General features: G+C 37.1%; 2 protein-coding genes across 8 annotated transcripts in view; one reads left to right on the forward strand and one right to left on the reverse strand.

Annotated features, from left to right (window-relative positions):
- LOC118279393 (protein madd-4) overlaps positions 1 to 24222 on the forward strand; it is a 409330-nt gene that overhangs the window by 212598 nt on the left and 172510 nt on the right. The gene's annotated exons all lie outside the window — the stretch shown is intronic.
- LOC118279397 (uncharacterized) lies at positions 2129 to 15099 on the reverse strand. The gene is made up of 3 exons (XM_035599090.2): positions 14931 to 15099; positions 7333 to 8908; positions 2129 to 2561 (listed from the first exon to the last, which is right to left on the reverse strand). Exons 1-3 carry the CDS (start codon positions 14995 to 14997, stop codon positions 2468 to 2470), a joined length of 1737 nt encoding a protein of 578 aa, XP_035454983.2. The 5' UTR covers positions 14998 to 15099; the 3' UTR covers positions 2129 to 2467.

Below are 24222 nucleotides of genomic sequence, written 5' to 3' on the forward strand. Positions count from 1 at the left end.
CATAGTTTTTTGAGCAAATTCCAAGTTTATGACAAACAAACAGAAAAACTAATAAAATATATAAGAATGAACATCAGTTCGTGTAAAAAAATAACTTTTTTCTATCAGTTCTACATGTGGGGGCGACTTGATTTATACGAAGCGACGTCTAATTTTTTGTCAATTAATTCTCAATACTTATCTACTTCGGTAAATGTTAATTGGACCCGAGATTGACTAATGTGTTTTTAACTAACGCGCCCCTCTCTAGTTTGACATTAGATACATTTGAATTTGAATTCGGAATGCGTACGTGGGCATTGTGTGATTTGAGTATTTTTTTCTTCTTGTTGCGTATTGACAGGAAAGAGGTTTGTTTTTTTTTGTATTTAAGTACATTAGTTTTTTAATTTGTCATGAATGATTAATAATTAGGTTGCTATGCTAGTTTTATCTTCCGGAGCTGAGGACTACCTAGTGAGTTACCGGGGATGACTGACTCGAAGAGCAGGAGTAGGGGGGACGGGGTAGTTTTTAGCCAGTAAGAGTCGAGTCGAGTTTCGCGTGATGTGAGTCAAAACTTTATTTACGACAGGAGATTGCAAAATCAACTTAATAAATAAAAACAACCTTTAGACTTTAGGTTCGATTCCTACATTTAATATTCCTCAACATAATAATTAATTTTACAGTAGCGTTAAAGTAGAGCATTTTGCAATTTGAAACACATTAAAAAAAAATTAAAACCGCAAACAATTTGATTTTCGAATACATTCCATTCCACAAACAAAACTATCGACTAATTTCTCTTTAAAACTTAAAAATAGAACTAAAAAAAAATCCCGTTCTTTATTTAAACTTAAAATAATGCCGGCCATACATTTAAAATGTCGTGTCAATATTATCTCTGCTTATCGTTTTTAAATACAAGACTAAGAACTCCGTAATAGGTCATTGACCCTTTACTTTTTTTTCTTAAACATGTCGAGACATTTCTACATGAAACACATTACTTAACTAATATTATAAATGTGAAAGTTTGTGTGTATATTTGTTACTCAATCACGTCACAACGGCTGATAGGATCGGAAGGGAAAGGAGGTTGCAAATCCTGGTCCCACCTTCCAATAGCTATGTGTGTTACATCATTGGATAGGTAATTTTGTGCTGAATAAAAGTTACTATGGCGCCAAGTTTCAAATCTTAGTCCGTTCAGAGTTATTCTTTATTAAACATGGTAGTTTTATCAGTGGCCAAGTAATGCGATAGAATCCTTTGCGACACATAGCTATTGGAAGATGGGACCAGATTTCATAGAAACTCTGGCATCATCCTTTGAAACAGGGGTAGTTTATGGTCTGAAATAACACATGTACTAGTTTTTATTCCACGGGATCTCGGGCGAAGCTACTGGCAGAAGCTAGTTGTACATTATATGATCACGGCTGTCTTCTATTGGGGTAAGTCCCAGTCGGTGGTGTGCCAAATATTTCAATTCTAGTAATTTTCGTTTCTTCTTCATATGCGTGCACTGTTATTGATGGAGGATGCTGTAAATTGAGTCTTGGCTGCCTCGTTGGTCGAGTGGACGCAAGTGCAACTGCCGAGCAAGGGGCCACAGGTTCGATTGCCGGATCGGGCAAAGTATTGCTGGGCTATTTTCTAAAATTTCTCAGCAGTAGCATGGAGTCTAGTACATGGCAAAACATTCACCTTCTATTGTACGGAAAAGTGGATGTAGATTGTACAGTAATATGCAGCTCTGCCTACCCCTCCGGGGATAAAAGGCGTGATGTTGCAAAATAATTTTCGAAATTGTCAATCCAAGTACCAACCAAATTATTTTATTAACAAAAACATCTGACGACGCAACTAATATAAATTTATTTAATTAATTAAAATTATATTTACAAAATATTTCGCTCTTATTAAATTTAATAACTACAGAAATTATATTATCTACATTAATATAATAGATAATTAATTAATATAATTATTATTTGTTTATTTATTCATTTACTTACGGTATTCATGACCCGTAGAACTGATTAAATAGTTTAAAATACAATAATTTACATATTTTACATTAATCAGTGAGTCGAGTCATTTTTTAAATATAACAAAAATCATATTTCTAATTATGTCTCTATCTTGAACTGTTTAAAAAAAAAACTAACTTCTGCCAGCATTCTATATTTTATTCCAGATCCTAACCTACCCATGTTCTAAATTTCATCCCGATACCTTCAGCCGTTTTGACGTGATTGACTAAAAAACATACACACAAATACATAAACTGACAAACATTCACATTTATAACATTAGTAAAATAAGATAATAAATCATACAGTGTAACAGTCAATAAATATTAAAATTATTATTTCGTAAATTAATTTTAAATTTATGACATAATTATAATTAAATTATTGAATTAATAATAATTAATTATGTACAATTTTATTATCTAGCATATTTATTTTATGGCTTATCATGTGGGTATTCTTTGTGGGCAGCATTCTGGGTAGGGCTGGCTCAGGTTCCCATAGCGAAAGAAGCCTGGGACGGAGTAGTCAGAATTACACCTGGAAACAATCAAATCATCATCATTATGTGAATAGGTATCACCTTTTTTTTTGAGGGGAAAAATCATCCAATGACTTCTCCCGCCTTGGGCAAGGCGAGAGGGAGTGTCAGACTCTTACTGACTAAAAACCACCCCGTTCCTTCTCCTGCTTTTCGAGCCGGAGCCTCGGTAAGCCCGCTAGGTAGTCCGCTGCTCCGGATTAGGTATCACCTAGCTGCGGACAATGTAACAGGTTACCGGGCTTCAAAGCAGGAGAAGGAACGGGGTGGTTTTTAGTCAGTAAGAGTATGATATATTTTAGTCTGACACTCCCTCTCGCCTCAACCAAGGTGGGAGAAGTCATTGGGTGATTTTCCTCTCAAAAAAAGTATCACCTCCACATCAGCTCAAGACATCCACTGTTGGATATTAGTGTTAAATCAAATCTCCGTTCTTCAGCTGAGAAATAAAACTACACTGTTTCTTTTATGGTATAAGCCGGTAAACGAGCTGACGGATCACCTGATGGTAAGCAATCGCCGCCGCACATGGACACCCGAAACATCAGAAGCATTACAAGTACATTGCCGGCCTTTGGTAGTTAAATATTTAAGGGTTGTTGGGAAATCGGGGCTTGGGAAGGGAGGTAATTGGGCCTCCGGTAACCTCACTCACACAACGAAACACAATGCAAACGTTGTTTCATGCATATAGGGCAGTCGTAGGCATTCCCCAATTTTTGGCTCGCAACCAATTCGGGCTGGAGTGACATTAAAAAGTTACAACCACGCACGCCAGTGGTTGCACTTAATTAAAATGTACAGTTTAAAATAATTTGACCTGCATAACATACATATAATATTATGTGCATAGTTTGAGGGATTCCGTGCCAAATGTTTATATGCTGATTTGATGCAATTACTATCTTCTACCAGTGGCATTGTCCGCGTTCCCGCGGGATTAAAAGTATTCTATCACGCAAGTCAGCTTATATTCTCTCTGTTTATCATAGTTCATCAAAATCCGTTGAGTAGTTTCAGCGTTATTCGCGGACAAACATCCAAACAAATAAATTTTCACATTTATAATATTAGTGTGTGATTTTGAAAGTGGATACGTGTTTATTTATAGTATATTGTTCATTTAGTAAGCATTAGCAACGTAGCAATGTAAGTAGATCTAATACATTTATCCACTATTCCTACTCTACTCGTCCTATTGTCACGATTTTATCCACCTCTGCCTACCTCAGGCAGAGGTGCATATTACTACGGCACAATGCCACTGAGCAATGTACATCCAGTTATCACCATTTGTGTTATAAGTTCCATGTAGTAGGGGGTTAGCCTATTGTCATATTTATACTGGGCACAATTCCAGACTCCGTGACAGTAAAATTTTCGAAAAATCGATAAAGCTCGGATGTACTCTTTGTTTTAAAATCAATTTCATTTTAATCCGTCCAGTGATTTGGACTGTGCGTTGATAGATCCTTACCGTACCTCTAAGTTATATATGCTTAGACACAAAGATCGATCAAGGTTAATCGTTTTTTGGCAGACAATAACATAACTGGCATGGCAATTATAATTTCTGACCATACTTATCTATTAAATATTTTATGGTGTCTTTAGGCAATGCACTTCTGCCAGCGACTTCACCCGTGTTCCCGTGGGATAAAAAGAATACTATCACCCTAGTCAGCTTATACCTTGACTGTATACCAAATTTCAATAAAATCCGTTCAGTAGTTTCAACATAATTAACGTACAAAACATTGAAACAACCAGACTATCACATTTAATAACTGCCACATTTAGAGATCTTTAAAGATTACACTAGGCAACAAAAAAAATATTTTTTTTTTTCCCAGAGATCTGATTGTGTGATTCGGAAAGGCCATGGTATAGAGAACTTAGAACAGTAAATAAAACATCTCAGTCACGTATAGCTTTTAAGAGAAATTTATTTTTAGTTTTAACAATTTTTTGTTATTATTTTAAAGTAAAATATTATTTAGACTTGAAAAATAAACTAGTTTTTGTTCTTTTGGCCTGCCTGTTTTAAGAAGAGGTTGGTATCTCTCTAATTAAAAACCAGCAGTAGTCTGCAAGCATTGCAGTGGTCCATTTTCCCTGATAACGCTTTTCCATTGAGGCAATTTCTTGGTGAAAGCGCTCACCGTGCTCATCACTCACTGCGCCTAGATTTTCTTTAAAAAAATTAAGGTGCTAATGCAGAAAATGTATTTTTAATGACATATTGCACCCCAGTTGTTTATAAGCATGTAACAATTGGTTTATAAGGCTTTTATATTGAGGCGATCGTTTATTTCCCAAAAAAAAATCCGTGACTTGAACAAATCCATTGCTTTAATCTTGAACCATATATTTCAGATTTTTCCTTAGGTAAGTCTCTAAAAAGATCGTCAAGCTCAGATTGGCTGATCAAATGTGGTGCTTTAGATGTACTTGCCACTTGAATGTCTTCACATTCATCATCAGAACTAGAAGTGTTACTTGAGGATTCAACGTGACTTGGTGGGTTAGGTACTGGAAGATCTTCTGAATGTGGTATTGGTTTTGTTACGGAAGACACCTCTGCGTACTTTACTCTGTGCTTAGATTTCTTAGAAAATCCTTTGACATCTGTGAGACAAAAATAACAGTCACTTACATGATCCTTAGGTTCTCGCCAAATCATAGGTTGACCAAAAGGCATCATTGTTGGTTTTCCATTAAACCAGTTTGTCAAATTCTTGTGGCATGAGAAGCAACACATGTGTGGCACCCAATATTTATCTTGGTTGCGAACGTCTAAACCAAAATATGCACGATAACACTTCGTAATTACTTAACGGCGTTATGGGTTTTTTTTTACTCTTCGGTGAAAATAAAACAAAATAAATCCGGAGAATTAACACAAAAGCGAGACATTGCGAAAGAAATCAATGTATACTGACACTACAAAATATTATTGTGATCGTTACTAAGAAGAATTTAGAGGTACCCTCCAAAACTAATAAAAAAAGTGTTTTTTTACAAAAATGTTAAAATCTCCATTCCTATACGTGACTGAAATAAATTATTATTTTTCTGGTATTAGGTGTATGATTATCAATAAAATACGGTATGAATTTTCCCCGGGAAATTTTGAGTGTTGCCTAGTGTTACCTAAACGAATTTGTATCAAAATCAACTAAGGGCTAGGTTAAGTAATTATTAAATGACTCTGAGTATGACGGTAAGAGTGATTAAAATAACTAACATCCCCAATAAATCCAAACCACACTTAACATTCTAAAGCAACCCTAAATAGATACTTATTGGCCCCAAACAACAAAAAGCCCATATTTACCCATCATTGATAAAAACACACCACCTTGAAAAGGGTTGTTTTAACAAGGGACGCAACACTGAATACCATAGCCTTGTTTTTGCCTAATATGTCACGTTTTTTCGACTCAAGGTGTTATGCCGCCATGGATTTCGAAGAAGGCAAAAAAAATAATGATGTGAGATAGAACACATTTTTTTTTTGTTTCGTTTCCTTTGAGAATCAATCAGATAAGTACTTGGGGTACATTCTGTCTCACTAATTAATTACTGGTTATAGAATAGTCAAGAAATATTTTTGATCATAATATGATCGTTCCGGAGCTGCGGACTACCTAGCGGGTTTACCGGGCCTTCAGCTCGAAAAGCAGGAGTAGGAACGGGGTATGTTTTAGTCAGTAAGAGTCTGACACTCCCTCTCGCCTCGCCCAAGGCGGGAGAAGTCATTGGATGATTTTCCCCGTTTTAAGTCCAGCTGTGGGCCTAAAATGGGGCTAATAATATTAAGTCCAGCTTTGGGTACGTTTGGGTTGGAACAACGGCGTCTCTCCTTACCATTTTAACAGCACATATGGTTGTCCTCCAAGAAGTTCAGTTAGACACTTAAGCATAGTTTAATCAATACAACACATTTCTAGTAATCAGTTGAATTAACTTAAAAATCACGGTTTATTCTCGAAAATGTCTGTATGGCGACGTCACGCAGCCTACTCTCGCCTCACAGTACCTTATTATAAGTTGGAAGCAAAAGTATTTGTCGATAGTCGCTAGCGACGACGTAAATTTTTTGTATGGCAAATTGTGGTTCCATAGGTGACCGGTTGTAAAATTTGATATACAAAAAAATTACGTCATCGCTGGCGACTATCGATAAATACTATTGCTTCAAATTCATGGTAGAGGTACTGATCATGATGAAGATGAACTAGTAGAGCTTTTTTCCATATACATAATTATTTACGTGAGTAGACCGTATTTTTTTAGTTAATTTAGTAGGTATATTTCACGGTAGTTATTACTTATCAGTTGAATTACTCACAGACACTACCTATATCTTACTGAGTTTTTATTTATTAGTCGCTACTAAAACAGCGACTGTACCCTTAGTATGAGTTTGCTTTATGCTGAACGAAAAAGAAACGAGAACCCGTTCGGCGCTTTGATCGGTTGGTTCATTCGCGCCGACCAATTAGAGTGCCGAACACGCTCTCGTTTCGTTTTCGTTTAACGTAAATCAAGCTCATACTAAGGTTGACAGGTACTGACAAAACAAACATAGAACATGAAGTTAAGTAGTTACATTAATTCATTTATGCGGTACAACTTACGTGGTGAGGTTTCAGATTATAAAGTACACAAAATAAAAACATCAACATTGTTAGAGTTTTATTATTCCCACATTCAACATACACGTTCAACATTTACTTACGAACTAGTTAAACTATTTCTACTTACGTTGTTCTTTCGATATATACTTCGTATAGTTCTGGTTCTAAATCTGACTTCTGTTCAACTGGCTCATTCTGCGTCGCCCATCTCTTGGTTCTCTTTATCTCATCCAAGTTCATCACCACTCTCTCCAATTTCGCCTTCTTACGTAAAGGAAAGGGATGGAGAAACATCTTCTGTTTCTCCTGAATGTGAGCTCTCACTTCTTCCAAAATCTGCTGCGGCAGCGGATCTGATTGCCAGTCAGGCATCCTCACTTCATCTTTCTTTGTAAAGTCCACACTTTTCTTTACCAACATAGAAGGCTTCATTTGTAAATCTTGAAAGTTCTCCAAATCTGGATTCATGAGAATAGCGTTACTGTTTACTAGTTGCTTGACTGGATTAGTATTCAGGGTTGGATTTGTGTTCAGCGATTCTACTTGATCGTATACGTGGCTTCTGTGGTACACATTCTTGCGTGGAATTTGTGGCACCGACCAATTGTAATGGATTATGTTCGAGAATGGGTATGGCAGTAGAATTGATGGCTTTATCTCCTTCTGGTACTTCCCTCCAGAGAACAAAGGCTTGTACGTGATAGTTTTGTGCGTCGGTTGTGGCAGATGGTGTGTCTTTTTGCTGACTGGCTTCGGTTTGTTTCGATCATGTTTGTATGAAGAAGATCTTTGAAAATGCGACAAGTGATAGTAGTACGGCAGCTTACCAAAATCCTTTGAACTTAGAGGGCCATTTTCGAAAAATGATTCCATATTTGTTCGCACATTTTTGCGTGTAAGAGTACCTATTAGTGTCGTTGATGTTGGTGTCGTTTGTATAGGATTCTGTACAGTTTGTGGTGCTGCGTCCGCTACGGCAGGCATTATTTGTGCAGTGACAGGTAAGGCTGGTGGTATTCCGGGAAAAATATCATGTCTTATCGTTCCGATTCTTGGCGCTCCAGGGTGCACCGGCTCTGCTGCTCGCATTTTATTACTAGCTAAAGGTTCATACCAATACGAAACATCTTTAGTCGGCTTCACTGGATTTTCCAACTCATTCTTTTCTTTTTCAACATTTTTCATATCACTCTTTGTTTCTTCCTGTGTTTTTTCTGTGCTTGTTTTATCGATTTCTTTATAAATATCTTGCGCTAAATTGTATATTTCTACTATGGCATCTAGATCACTTTTCTTAACTGTGTGTAACATTTCTGTCAGACTTCTTATTTCCTTTTCTGACAAATATCTGTCTTTATCAGAAACGTTTTTATCATCGTGAGTATCTTCTACTTTGTTCTCTTTGTTCGCTTGTAGTGAAAGTATACCGTTTATAATATTAGAATGAGGTTTCTTATTCAATTTTACGCTTTCTTTGGTGCTAGTTTCATTCTCAGAAACATTCTTCTTTAATTCTATTACACTAATATTCTGGTTTTCTAAACTGACAGTTGTAACATTTAATAATCTGAGCGGTGCATAGTTAGTTCCTGTCATATTTTTCCTTTTAAGTTTACAGTGGTAGTTACCGCAGAACGATGTTGAGGGCCAAGTTGTGTTCACGCCGTGAAGCTTGCCTGTCTCTGGGTCACGGCAGAAGAAACCTGGAATGAATTGGAATAATATTATATCAATTACCATTTTCAACAAAGGGTTGATTTAACATGAAGCTGCGGACTACCTAGCAGGTTTACCGGGGCTCCGGCTCGAAAAACAGGAGTAGGAATAGGGTGGTTTTTAGTCAGTAAGAGTCAGATAGTCTGACACTCCATCTCGCCTCGCCCAAAGCGGGGAGAAGTAATTGGCTGATATTCCTCCCCTCGAAAAAAAAAACTTCGTTTCTCATGCCTGAGAGAGCGGGTTTGAAACCTACCAACAGCAAGTATCATAATAAAATTTATAATTATAAGTTAGTAATCATCAACCCGCAACGAGCAAGCGTGGTGATTGATGATCAAACCTTCTCCGTATTTGAGGAGGTCTTTGGTCAGCAGTGGTCATTTATAAGCTGATGATGTGTCCTAATATTTTACATAAAAAACCTCCATATTCATTCTTATCACCTCTCCCAAACAACATAGCCTCACTAACAAGATTATACCACCCAGGTACGTGAGCGTAGGTGGGTAACTTTGAGTGATACGGTATTAAGGGCCCTAGTCTTAGACTTATCCTATGCAATCAAGCGAGGTTAGTGTCAACTTTGGAGCCGTGTAGAACTTAGTACCGTGACATATACAATCTTGGACGGGAATTAACGAGCAGAGAAATGAAGGAGCTGTACAAAACCAGTTTAGTATGGTCTCGCTTTATATGAGCTTTTCGCACATTCGACGGTCAGTTTATACTGGTTTTGTATTGGTTGATGTGTAGCGGTGGACAATTCTGCGCAACTCGGTATGAATAATTTTAGTTAGTGACCTAAACTGGACTAGATTGTAAGTGATAGCGATCTCTGTTTGTTTCGGTGTTTCTGAAATGTTAAATGCTGTCATATTAATGTTATTCGGTCATCCACAAGAACAATTATTGTTTTATTGAATGAAAAAGAAAAACATCGTCACGCCTTTTACTCCCGAAAGGGTAACCAGAACTGTACCTACATTACGGCACGTAATGTCACTGTATAATGTACACACACTTTTCACTTGTGTTAAAGTCCCATATAATAGGGGGTGAGTGAGCCTATTGCTATACCGGCCACGATTCTTTGTGATACTACTGATAATTTTAAAGCCCAGTAGTACTTTGCTTGGCAGTCGTACTAACAACCACGTGACCAACGAGGCAGTTTTCTTAAATGAAAACAATGAAAAATTAATTATAGGAAGTCCTTATTATTCATTGATAAGGAAATTTCGCTCCAAAGTAAGTATTGTCTGTGTGTGAACATTATGAATGAGATACGCTTTGTCGTGTGTTTGATTGTAGTCTTACGTTTCATTCACTGGCTGTTTGTTGAATGTTTTCGTCATCTGATCGAGAGGCAGGGGGATAAGGTCTACCTTATTTACCACTTTAAATACTTTGGAACGAGCGCCTAGCTTCACTGACAGACAGACTGACGGAAAATTCAATTTGACGTTTTAAAAGTGCCTAATTTAGGATTAATTAAAAGAAATGCTTTGGCTTTGACTACCGGTGTTCAAAATCCATTTGAAATCTCAGAGTGATGGTTACTTAACTCAGTCCTAAGCAATTGTTATCGGAACAAAATCATTACTAAGGCATAGTTTAATACTGAAACTTTAAGTAATCATTAAATGTCAAGTGTTCAAATGTGGGAGAGCCATGCTTTGGCACAAATAGGCCGGCTCAATCGGAGTGATGTTATGGTTTCACAGAAAACCGACGTGAAACAAAGCTTGCGTTGTGTGAGTGAAGTTACCGGAGGCCCAATTACCCTCCTTCCCAATCTCTAATTCCCTAACAACTCTTAAATTCTAAACCCCCAAAAGGCCAGGAATGCACTTGTAACGCCTTTGATGTTTCAGGTGTCCATATGCGGCGGTGATTGCTTGATCCGTCTGCTCGTTTACCGGCTTATACCATAAAAAAAAAACCTGGAGGGATCGTTTTGTACCACTTTACCTGCAAATAATATTACGTATGCACCTTATATTAGTCAGTTAGCGTCACTCCAATCAAATCTTGTCTATAAACAGCTAGCTAACTAACAATGGCCGGTCATCTAATCATCTAATTTCACCAATGTAAATATTTTTGGTGTGATCTAATGAATAGATGTGTCTATTGTCTAGCTAGCCCCAGAATCAGCACCTGTGCCGGTACCTACTTTCTCTCTATGATAGACACATCTGATCTAATGATACTTCGTATTGATTTATCACTTTATATAAACTAACTAAGCTCCTATTGATCGTAGCGTGATGTTTTATAATCTATAGCCTTCCTCAATAAATGCTCTATCCAACACAAAAAATGTTATTCAAATCTGACCAGTTGTTCCGGAGATTAGCGCGTTCAAACAAACAATCATACTCTTCAGTTCCTAAAAACATACTACACAAACATAATAAAGCTTGCAGTCCCTAATTATTACTCTATTACAATAGAGTATAGATGTGAAACCCTGCGACTTAATTTTTTTGACAGCAATGGTGATTTTGATAAATATACGACCTTTAATAAACAGGAATTTAGAACAGCGCCGGCGTAAAGCGTTAATTTCAACTTCATGCTATTTGAAAAACGCATTCCTTAACTACTCTTTTCCCATTCTAGAAATAAATTCCCAAACAGTAATGAATGATACTTAAGTAAAAATATTATCATACTAGAACACACAGAAGTAAAATAAATATTACCTACGTAAGTGCCTACCTACATAGTACCCAGGTGTGATACCTTGCGATAAAGATGTTACCCAAACATTCATCGTTGATCTTATAAATCTAGATTCTGACATTCATATATACCTACATATTGTTTTTATTTATTTCAGTATTACTCCTTACGTCTGAAGACTCCTAGACTCTAAGGACCATTTTAATTGGTCCTTTGGGTCGCTGATAAACCCGAAAGACGATTCATGATAAAATATTGTTATTATTTTCATGTCATGAATCATGATTGATCTATGATGATTGTTCACGTTTATTTTGGATTACGTAATTTTAAATCGCCTTTCTAAAAATGAGGAGGGTCTCAATACTGACTTTTTTCAGTAAAAATAGCATATTATCTAAGCTCAATTTTCTAGAAATATAGACTCTACAGTTAGTACGGTGATTGGGCAACTGGTTGACGCGCAACGTGTAGGGGGTTTTATTCCCGCATAGAGCACCCGCACTCGGGTCTAGATGTCATGTGTATGTGAACTTGCATACTTGTAAACGCATCCACAACACAGGAGGAAATTAAAATGCAAAGTTTTAAAAATAAGAACATAATTTTAAGCATGATGTGCGTGTAATCACACCAATTACTACTTTTTTTTTCTGAGGGAGGAAAGTCATCAAATGGCGTCTCTCGCCTTGGACGAGGCGAGAGGGAGTGTCCGACTCTTACTGACTAAAACCACCCCATTCCTTCTCCTGCTTTTCGTGCCGGAGCCCCGGTAAACCCGCTAGGTAGTTCTCAGCTCCGGATCAGGCATCAGCCCATCTGAGGATTACTTTTTTAGGAACCGCGTTTTATAAATTCCATATACTAATAGACCTAATCCCATAAGCCGACCACTATTATAGGCTCCTTGCTACTACTGCGAATAGTATAATAAAATTCGTAGAAAAAGTTAGTAATATTTTACACAACCCGGAAATCACGGTGATCATCCGCCTATCCTATAATGTTGATTTGTCTAACGCCAAAATCAAATCCGCAAACGCTAGTCAGCTGCGCTTATAACGACTCAACCATCGTAGCAATCAGTATATAAAACAGTAATGAAACTTAACTCCAAAGATAGGATTTCGTTCATTATTGCAATACCGACGTCTTTGTATACATTTGATTATTGCTTGAAATATGTGCGCTTAGGAAACGGTATTAAAACATTGGATTTTAAAACTAGTTAAAGTTTTAAGGGTGTTCCCTAACTAAGCGAGGATGACTGGGATCGGCATCCCATTTTCCTTCTTCTACGAAGCAGTCATGCTATTTATGGAGGAGGCGGGGCGCGTGAGAGACCGAACCTCTTCACGTCTCAGCCATCGTGAGAGATATTCCGGGCATCGGGGATCGTGAGACGACCTCCGGCCACCATAAGTGCGGGTGTATGGACGGCGAGCAAGGGTAGCTCGCCGCCTAACCAGACCCAGGTCTGTGCGTATGGCGCGTCGCGTTTCGCGCACGCTCAAAGAGCCAGACAACCACAGAAGCGGTCCAGTAAGACTGATGCCTGATCCGGATCAGGCATACTGGGCCGCTTCTACCTAGCACCTCCGGAGGTGCTGACTACAGAAAGAGAAGGAACGGGGTGGTTTTTGGTCAGTAAGAGTCTGAGTTGCCTCTCGCTTCGCCCAAGGCAAACGAAGTCATTTGATAATTTTTCCTCCCTTAAAAAAAGGTGTTCCCTAAAAAGTTGGGGATTTTTTCTTACGTGACAGAGTCATGGTTTGTCACAAATGGACCAGCTCGATGGTACTTCATGCTATCTTGCGCAGGTTATCGCCGTGTGTGAAATTATCGGAGGCTCATCTTTGTTTGCCGCTTTATCCTTTTAAACTTTATTAAACAAAAGAATCCTCCGACCAGGCTATGTGATCATACATATATGTGATATACGTCCGCCGTTTCTACTATTCATAATATAATTAGCGACAATGATTCGTTTTTGGTAGAGTCTATTACACTATATCATGATGGATGAGAACATTAGACCAAATAAACAGTTCTTTGAAACATTTTGTACGTAGAACCCACGTGTGTACTACATCCTGTGTCATAGAGGAGACGTGAAGTGAAGTTTGTGCCTCGAAGGACCAAATTAAGGCTTCGATTAATGTTCCGACTCAGCTTCTATCATAATAACCATGGAGTGTTACAAATGTTTTTGTTTCTATAAAACATTGATAAATAAACAGTTTGTCTACTTTTTGCCAGTTATGTGCTGCATTGCAATAAGGATCATGACTGTTACCAAACAACTCCATATTTCAGAGAGTATAATAGCAGGCTTTTTAATAGTTGTACACTCTTATTAAATATTCCTATTATTTAATCCATTTTTAAATTATAGAGAACTTACTGAAATACATGAAAAACCTCTGCTACTTGTATTATTTCATGGTTAGAGACTAGAATTCTAGTAATAATAAAATAAAGTACATTTAAAAACTATTACAGACGTTTAAATAAAACATGTCTCATATGACAAGCAAAATAACTTAGTTTATTCAAGTTTCAACTCGATTCATAAGAAAAATATAATTGACCCAGATTTTTATGAAAACTGAGATGAAAGCCGTCTTGTGTAATCATAATTAGGTAAATTGAAAAGTTTATTTGTTTAATTTACGAGAAGAAACTAGTTATATTAGTATTGTATAGTCTAATAGCCTACGTTTTATATTTCACAAAATTATTTTCTATTTGTAAAAAGTTGCCTCACATTTTCTTCTATGTTGTGGGTGTGTTTACAAATAAACAATCACGAATACACAAATTAAAATTACACACATTCTTACAAAAACCATACCGAAATATTTATTTATTATTGATTTCCGTTCCAGTACCATCAGATTACCAGATAGATACCATCAGACATCAATGACCATGTTATTACTAGATATCAAACTCCCACTGTAATTCTTTCAAAACATTAAATTTCCAGACTCAAACTATGCATAAAAAAATAATTCTAAACTTACGAATTTTCTAACAATAAATCTTTTTGAACTATTTTATGTACCATGACTATCAGAAAGAACTCCAGAATCAAGGAGCTGAAGTAATCATCAAATGAGATAGAAAGGACCAAAGACCATTTAGATATAGGAACATGAAGACTAACTCTTGCCTGGGGCTGCGTATAGTTTACCAGGACCCTGACTTGAAGTAGGAGTAGCAACGGGGCAGTTTTTAGTCAGCAAGGGTCTGACACTCCCTCTCGCATCATCTAGGAGGGAGATACGTTAAATGATGTTATAGAAAAGGACCTACCTCGTCCACTTAGACTCCCAGCACCAAATACACACACCAACATAAGGACACCACACTCTCGCCACATTCTCGCACAGTACACGACTGTCAAACGTCGTAGCGACGTCTGCGCTGCTGTCGCGCGAATGTTGTTGTGATTTGAAGACGTCCGCTTCAATGCTTCTCAAACTTGTAATACATTGATTGTGTCATTCAATCGATTTATTGTTACCAACTATAATGATTCATGTTTTGTTCTATTTTGTTTAGGTGTTATCTAATTGTTTGGTGTCTAATTTCTCTTGTCTTGAAAACCAATTGCACATTGTTTTCGTGATTTTGAGTATATGATTTTATAGATTCACAATAAGAACTTTTGAAACAAATGTCAATTATGTCAGGACACTTAAGATACGTAATTCAATTGACTTGATTAGATAAATGAAAATAAAGCTATATATGAGTTGGTAATAAAGTTTGTATTCTAAACTCACGTGATTATTCCATAAGGCAAACAATGACAGTATCTGAAAGACTAAGAAGTTTCATTGTTCTGTATTAGGAGTGATATTCTTTTGTATTCCTAATCCTCTGATAAATGATATTAGAACTAACTAAAGTTTTAGTAAACATTTATATCAAACAATTTAGATTAAACTACACCAATTTATTAAACACTCGAAAAACATGTCTAAAAATCATTCAATATCGTAAATTCCATACTTTACTTGTCCACCCGCAATTCAGCGACAAATAATAGTATCAATAACGCAGTGGGGTGCCGCAAGGAGCTCTCTTAGGGCCGGTAAAGTTCTAACAATGCCAGCCTGGACAAAGGCATTGATACTCGAGCACTGACGGCTTTGTGCAACTTACTCCGGTCGGATATTTTTATTGGATTACAGGTTTAATAGTACAATATGAGTTTTATAGCTGTTCATACATTTCTTTGCGATTTTGTGGGCTTCCTTTGAATTTGGTTATCGAAGATGAACAAGGAAAGTTTTGTGTGTAAATGTTGGTGTGTTTTATGAGAAATTGTGTTAAAGAATGAGTTGGTTCTTTTAGAAGGCAAATAAGGAAAGATTATTTTTATCTAAAGTCAAAATCTAAATATTTTTTATTGTGAGCCAGTGCTTAAAATGTTTCAGTAAAAATAACATCTATGCATCATCATCAACAGATGATGCTGAAAATTAATCTTAATCTCATTATCCAACCCAGGTATCACCGTATCATCACAAATATCATCAACATGTATAAATACTAGTATCACCAACGAATGTGCATACAATCACAAATAACTTTGAGAACCGCATAAGTTTATAATTTAGCGAACGTGCCAACTTCATTGGCGAAATGTTTCGTAAGCAATAATAACAATTAGCAATTGATGAGTTTTTAAGAATACTGTAAATTATAATCATTGAAACCTTTTACGTGCCTTATTCGATCTTTAATTATTTATTTATGTTAACTTTATTCTATAAAGGCACAACAGTCTCATAAACTACCAAGTATAGGCTCTTATGTTCAATTCCCGGATAACATACTTGTATTTTAGGTTCTTTATCAAGTCATACCACGAAATCTGGGATTTTGTCCAGTGCATTACAATACATTTACTTCCTTTTAAATGGACTGATAACATAGGTAACAAAAAAAGGCTATGAAAGTGATGTTCAGAGGATTTTGTAACTGGGGAAGGAACGGAAACAAACTAAGGGCTAATCAGATCATCAAACCTATTTGTCAAAACAAGATCGTTCTAAACAAAACAATCATTGTTTTTAACATGACGTAGGATTGTGTCAGCTATGAACATATTAGTTAGAAAGAAAACAAATTGGATGTCGTAATGCTTTTGTTACTATTCGGATATCAGGACCAAATTTCAGAGATTATAGTTATTGAGCCGCCACGGCCAGTATTACCCGATACACGGATCAATTCTATAACCCCGGCAACATAAATTCCAAAACCATTATATTTAAAAACATAATTACATATTTATAAATACAAAAAGTACCGAAGGACCAAATTGGTCTTCAATCAGGAGTGCCACTAAAATATTTCCTACTTAACGAATCAAGACCAAACGAATACGTTTTTAAATATTTAAATATTAAACTTTTCTCCCTGGCAATCAGCACATCAAAAAAACAAAGCCGACCAATCAGTGTGTATTATTCACAATTACACACTTCTCATTTGTTCGCGCCTTCATTCGAGGCTTAATTTATTTTTTCCACACATCGAGGCGTGAGGGTGGGACGCCCCGTGGGGATCTCATGCTGCGCGTAAAGGATTTCTCGAGTTCTTTAGGGATCCGTCGCTTCTTTGTAAAAGTTCCTTTAGCCTAGCGTAGTCAAGATTTTCATGTGAGTTTCTTCGTGTTTGCAGGGTGTTTTGGTTTGATTGAAATTTTCAGTACATAAAGAAGTTTTTTAGAATGCTTTTGTAAAAATATATGGGGGTTGTATACTACTAAAACGCTTGCACTCAATATGCTTAGTAGTTCCTGATTTTCCTGACAGTGACTGATTCACTGTAATATCTACGACACACTAAACTAGAATCCCATAAGTGCGATAATGTTTACGAATAAACTGGTGTCTCTAATACAACTACATATTAATATCTATTATATTTCTACATACTTCGGAAAATAAAAACAAAATATTTGCTATCCAAGCAAATATACACATAGCAACAATCATCAACCCAAATGTCCAATGTCATTAGATCCTCATCTGTTCGCACATTCAACCCCTAATAACCAATTAAGAGTCCAAAGAATAGATGCAGCCAACCATAACTTAACCTTAAACACATCCCCATAACAGTTTGCTTAATTCCGTCACACACACAACTACTAGCCCTTACACAAACACACCGCTCACGCTTGACCGGCTCCCATTGTTTTGATGTCCCTCAGAGGATATAATGTTCTTTACACTTAATAAGTGTCTCAGGGTTCAAATACAGTGACCTGTTAATACTTCAAACGAATATCTACCTTACGCTTTAAGGAACTAAGTGTTGTTTTGGGAACTGAACCCTTAATTACGATTTCAATTTTGGTATAATTCAATGTGGCTCGAAGGACCAGTTTTGCGTGGCGGCGGTAAGCTTAGGTTCGAGGTCGGTATTGTTCTAAAAGGCCTGGTTTTACTTCAGAGCTTCGTTTATTATGTTGGTATCGAATTAATTATTTAGAATTTTAGAGTGTGTTTATTGTTTGTGACTTTTGTTTCAAGTTAATGCCAGTGTTACTGTGCTCACTGTTACGTACTTTATTTAATGTTTACTTTACAGAGATCTTTTTATTTTAATGTATTGTTTTGAACTGATGTAAGGACTACTACAATATCTTATTGTATAATTTTATTATTCTATTGGTTATTCCGTTGTATCTGAAACACATTGTACTTCTTATTAATTATTACGTTCACTCAAAGTGTATTGGCAATTTCAGGATTTCAATTCATTATCTTTTTTTTTAACATGGTAAATACCCCGTTTTAAGTTCGAATTATATCATTATTAATTATTGTCGATATTCTAGTGTTAGCAATGACCAAGATAAGTCTAAAAAAGATTTTATTATAACTAGGCAAAGCTCACGTAGTTAGCCAGTCCAGTGACCAGAGAGTTGCCTCTCTCATTTCATTATTTAACCAAATATTGCATGCATAGTCTAAAAGACATTCTCTCCAGTATGCTTAGGTTTTGGAATGTGCTCGTTCTTTGCATGCCGCGGTTTTGAACTAAAGGCTTAATTAAATTCCTTCGTGCAACGTAGCATCTCATGCAACTCATGATATTGCAGGTATACTTAAGCTACACAGTGACCGTTTAACATCAGATGGTCTTTAAGCTATAGAATAAAAGCTGAATAATGAAATAATATTACATTAACAGTCCAAGATAGTTCGTTTTTGAATTATTGACCAACTAGTCACACAAGACTGAAATTTGTCCTAACCTCTTCAAACTCAACACCTACAAGGCGGGTTGGTAATCCCAGCTTAAAACCAAATAATACCTTTCTTAATTCTCTCAAAAGTCAAAGCTGTCCATTAAAAAAAACCAAAACGAAAACGCAGTCCAAAGCCAGACTTACTATCTACCCAACCCAACCTAGAAACACAAACAAAATTATTATAACAAGCAAAAACAGCCAACGTTAGAACACGACATTTCATTTGCAATTCCCTCAAAAGTCATAGCTTTCGATTCAAAAGACCAGACCCAAAGCTAGACGTTTTACCCATTCTAGTGCATAAACACTAATGATACACTAAGCCTCTAGTCTCCGTGTGAGGAGCCCTCACAGTGTCACTGTGACGTCGCTTGTGTCGCCCTCTACCGGGTTATAATCCAGTGTACACGATTACTGCACGTTAATGCCAGGATTTCGTGTAGCTTTGCTTGTGGTTGATTTGTGTGATAGTTTGGTTCAGTTATAGTTTTAGATATTTAGTGAAAACTGCCTAGTTGGTAATGTGGTTGCAAGTGCGACTGCCGGGCAAGGGGTCTCGGGTTAGATTCCCGGGTCGGGCCAAGTATTGTTGGGCTTTTTCTGTTTTTTGGAAATTTCTCTGTAGTAGCACGGATGCTGGAATTGTGCCCGGTATATAGCAATAGGCTCACCCCCTATTACATGGGACTTATAACACAAATGGTGAAAAGTGGGTGTATTTGTACAGTGGCATTACTTGCCATAATGTGCACCTCTGCCTACCCCTTTAGGGATAAAAGGCGTGACGGTCAAAATAATTTAAGTAAATAAACTACTAACATTCGAAAACAAAATCTTACATTAACCCAAGAATCAAACCTGAGACACATATGTATTAAATTGTTGCATTTTTAACCTTGAAACTAAAAAGACATTCAAACAAATTAATGTCACTCATAAATAATCAAGTTATCTAATAATAATAAATTCACTATTCATTTCAACATTAATAATTTTTGCTGACGCTACAAAAGGCACACGTACGCGATCACTATCGGTTATCTTACATTCAATGTTTTATGCTGTCTGTACTCAGCGTTTGCATATTAATTACTTAGTAGGCACATTTTAATTATTCATTACTTCTTTTAAATTAAATCGTCTATCTATGAAATTTTTCGTCCATAGACCGTGATAGTTCACTCCTCTGACTATGGGTCTCTTCTATATAAGAGGGTTTGCATAATCTCTACGCTTGGTAAATGTGATTGAGCTTGCAGAAAATGATGCTGCTCGGTCTTTGTCAAATATATAATCCCTTAGTCTGCTCTTATGACAGCTATTGGAAGAGGTTGCACGGTTGGCGTAGTGGCTGGGCAACCGGCTGCTACGCAACATGTAGTGGGTTCGATTCCGGCACGGCAGCAGCCTAGGAAACGCCAACAACTAGCACGGCACGGGCACGGCACGGGCGGAGTGGTGGTTAACTACCTACTTACAACTGGTGTAAAACTGTAATGTTTTGTTGTGATAATAGGTAAATAACAAACCTATCTTAGTTGGCTGACACCGACTCCAGAAATAACAGTAATTGTACCTACTTACATTATAATGTGTGTGATGAGTTAGTAAAGTTAGGTGATTTATTAAGTTGTTGAAAAATACGCAATTATTTCTTTTACTTTTTAACCGACTTCAAAAAAAGGAGGAGGTTCTCAATTCGACCGTATTTTTTTTTTTTTTATGTATGTTAATCGATATCTCCGTCAGTTATAGACCGATTTGAGAAATTCTTTTTGTGTTTGAAAGAGTACGATTTCCGTGTGGTCCCATATAATTTTTTTTAAAGTCTGACCATAAATGTGGGAGATAATCCAGGGAACTCCTCAAAAATTAACAGAATGTGCTCTGCGTTTGAGTTTAAGTGATGTATATTAGCTTATCTTTCTGAGTAACCATAAAATTCAGGACAGATAGTAGCATATCTGGTATAGAATGATGGGTAGCTTGATGTGCTGTCTGATTTACATGTGTATGTAGGTACCTAATCTGTTTGTGTTTGACAAATGCATATCTCTGGCAGTTATAGTCCGATTTGAGAAATTCTTTTTGTGTTTGAAAGAACACGATGGCAGTGTGGTTTCATTGAATAGTTTTTAAAGTCTGACCATAAATGTGAAAGATAATCCAGGGAACTCCTTAAAAATGAGCAGAATGAGCTCTGCGTTTACGTTGAAGTGATGCATACTAGCTTATCTTTCTCAGTAGCCATAAAATTCAGGACAGATAGTAGCATATCTGGTATAGAATGATGGGTAGCTTGATGTGCTGTCTGAGTTACATGACTGTATACCTATGTATTTGGGTATCTAATCTGTTTGTGTGTTTGACAACTGCCTATGTATGTAGCTTATGAACAGGTTACTGTTAGCTGTCGGCTCAGCAGATCATAAGTATCAGCAGGTATCAGTAGTATCTGGTTAATATACATCCCACAAAAACATTTCATGTTAAATGTTGCCAAGACGAGACCATATAGCTCGCACTGTCAAAAAGTAATCAGATCCCGTGTAGAGCCAAGTTTCTAACCCTATACTTTTGAACTGGCGAGTCGGCCGCACGGACTTTTTGCTATTCGTCATATGGGCTTGAGCTTAAAAATCTATTCAATCTTCTAAACTCTTTCCGTGCGGCCAACTCGCCAGTTCAAAAGTATAGGGTTAGAAACTTGGCTCTACACGGGATCTGATTACTTTTTGACAGTGCGAGCTATATGGTCTCGTCTTGGCAACATTTAACATGAAATGTTTTTGTGGGATTTCATTTCTTTTTGTAGGTTGCTTATGATAGAAAGATAAAATGAGCGACAAATTCACCTACTAAACTACTAAATTTATAAGAAAATTGAAAACGTAATCCTAATACTTTTTATCAATGAAAATTAAAACACTAGTATCTAAACCTTTACCTACTAAACTACTAACAATTAAATATTAGGCAAATGGTTTTTTTCTCCGCGATAGCAAACTTTTAAATCACCGAAATATTCCGAAAACTTTTCATTCAACGAGACAACCGTCAACGACGTCTGCCCTCGCGCGTCTGCCCGCGTTCGGGTGCCGCGCTCGCTGACGGGCCGATTATTTTTAGCTACTGCGCGGGGACGAGAGGGCAGGCGGCGGGCGTTGGCGCATACTATACTTACGATGCTTATGTTCAAAAGTATAGGTTGATTAATAAACACTTACCGAAGTGAAGTGTAGTAATATTATTCATATCTAAGTACCTATGGGTAGGATAATGTTTTGATTTGATGAAAAGTTTGTGTTCTATGTACTTGTGTATAATTTTCAGATCTCAAGCAGGAAATAGGGAATTATTTCAGATTTTTACCCCTCCGCGGCCGCATTCAGACCTCTAGCGTCAAAAGTTGCGGAAGTCTCGAACAAACTTTCACCCCCTAGTTTAAGGGGTTGGGGGGTAAAAGTTCCAAGTTTTAGGATTTTTTTGTTGTTTGGGTACTAATACTAGCTTACATCCCAAATTTCAGTTTTCTAGGACTTCAGGAAGTACCTTAAGAATTTTGTTGATCATCAGTGAGTGAGTGAGTGAGTGAGTGACGAAATCGGGGTATTTTAGATATCAATAAAATCTAAAGTATAAGAGCTATGCAATTGAAACTTTAGAGGTTTATTAAGTCTACCACTGACATTATATCCTGAAAATTTTGTTTATCTGGTATAACCCAAACTCAAGTTATGAAGGTTCAAAAATACGACGAAGCGCTTCGAGAAAAGGTAGGTAGTGCCCTTGCGCTTGCGCTTCGCTTGGCTCGTCTTGGCGGGGGCACTACCGTGCCCCCAGATTTGAAAATAATATAATTATGCGTCAATATGGATAGATATTAATATTATTCATTTAAACGGCACTGTCTTATATGAGCAGCGCGTTTAATAGGTCGACCCATACTCAAATAAGTTATTCACTAAAAATCAAGAAATAAAAAACAATTTTAACAAAAAAAAAACCGACTTCAAAAAATGCTTTATTTTGCTCAGCTTGGTCCGATGGTAAATATGAACGTCGGTTTGTTTGTGTGGGCCGTGTATGTAGCGATGTGTTGCGTCTGTGGTGGCGAAATGGTGTTAATGTTTAGTTTGGTTGTCGCCTAATTATGATTTAATTTTTAGGACCAGAGAGGCATTTTACTAGTTTGTTTTACTTTTAAGGAGAAACGTTACCGCGATTAGTTTTTTTTTTTTTTGGTTGGTTCATTGAAAATTGTTGGCCAATCAGAGCGCCGATTTCATTAAACGTAAAGCAAATTTGCACTAAGCCTTCAGTTTGCGTGCGAGGAAACGAACCTCCTCACGCCCCAGCCGTCGTGAGAGACACTCCGGGCGTCGGTGATCGCGCGACGATCTCCGGCCACCGTAAGTGCGGGCCTGCGGATGACGAACAAGGGTAGCCCGTTGCCCGACCAGAACGGGATAGTTTTTACTCAGTAAGAGTCTGACACTCCTTCTCGCCTCATCCAAGGAGGAGTCATTGAATTATTTTCCCCTCTTAAAATAAAAAGGCCCTCAGGATTTGATACTTAAATATTAGGCAAATGGTTTTTTTCTCCGCGATAGCAAACTTTTAAATCACCGAAATATTCCGAAAACTTTTCATTCAACGAGACAACCGTCAACGACGTCTGCCCTCGCGCGTCTGCCCGCGTTCGGGTGCCGCGCTCGCTGACGGGCCGATTATTTTTAGCTACTGCGCGGGGACGAGGGGGCAGGCGGCGGGCGTTGGCGCATACTATACTTACGATGCTTATGTTCAAAAGTATAGGTTGATTAATAAACACTTACCGAAGTGAAGTGTAGTAATATTATTCATATCTAAGTACCTATGGGTAGGATAATGTTTTGATTTGATGAAAAGTTTGTGTTCTATGTACTTGTGTATAATTTTCAGATCTCAAGCAGGAAATAGGGAATTAGTTTCCCTATTTCAGATTTTTACCCCTCCGCGGCCGCATTCAGACCTCTAGCGTCAAAAGTTGCGGAAGTCTCGAACAAACTTTCACCCCCTAGTTTAAGGGGTTGGGGGTAAAAGTTCCAAGTTTTAGGATTTTTTTGTTGTTTGGGTACTAATACTAGCTTACATGCCAAATTTCAGTTTTCTAGGACTTCAGGAAGTACCTTAAGAATTTTGTTGATCATCAGTGAGTGAGTGAGTGAGTGAGTGACGAAATCGGGGTATTTTAGATATCAATAAAATCTAAAGTATAAGAGCTATGCAATTGAAACTTTAGAGGTTTATTAAGTCTACCACTGACATTATATCCTGAAAATTTTG

Source organism: Spodoptera frugiperda, chromosome 14 (assembly GCF_023101765.2).
Source record: "Spodoptera frugiperda isolate SF20-4 chromosome 14, AGI-APGP_CSIRO_Sfru_2.0, whole genome shotgun sequence".
Lineage (NCBI taxonomy): Eukaryota > Metazoa > Arthropoda > Insecta > Lepidoptera > Noctuidae > Spodoptera > Spodoptera frugiperda.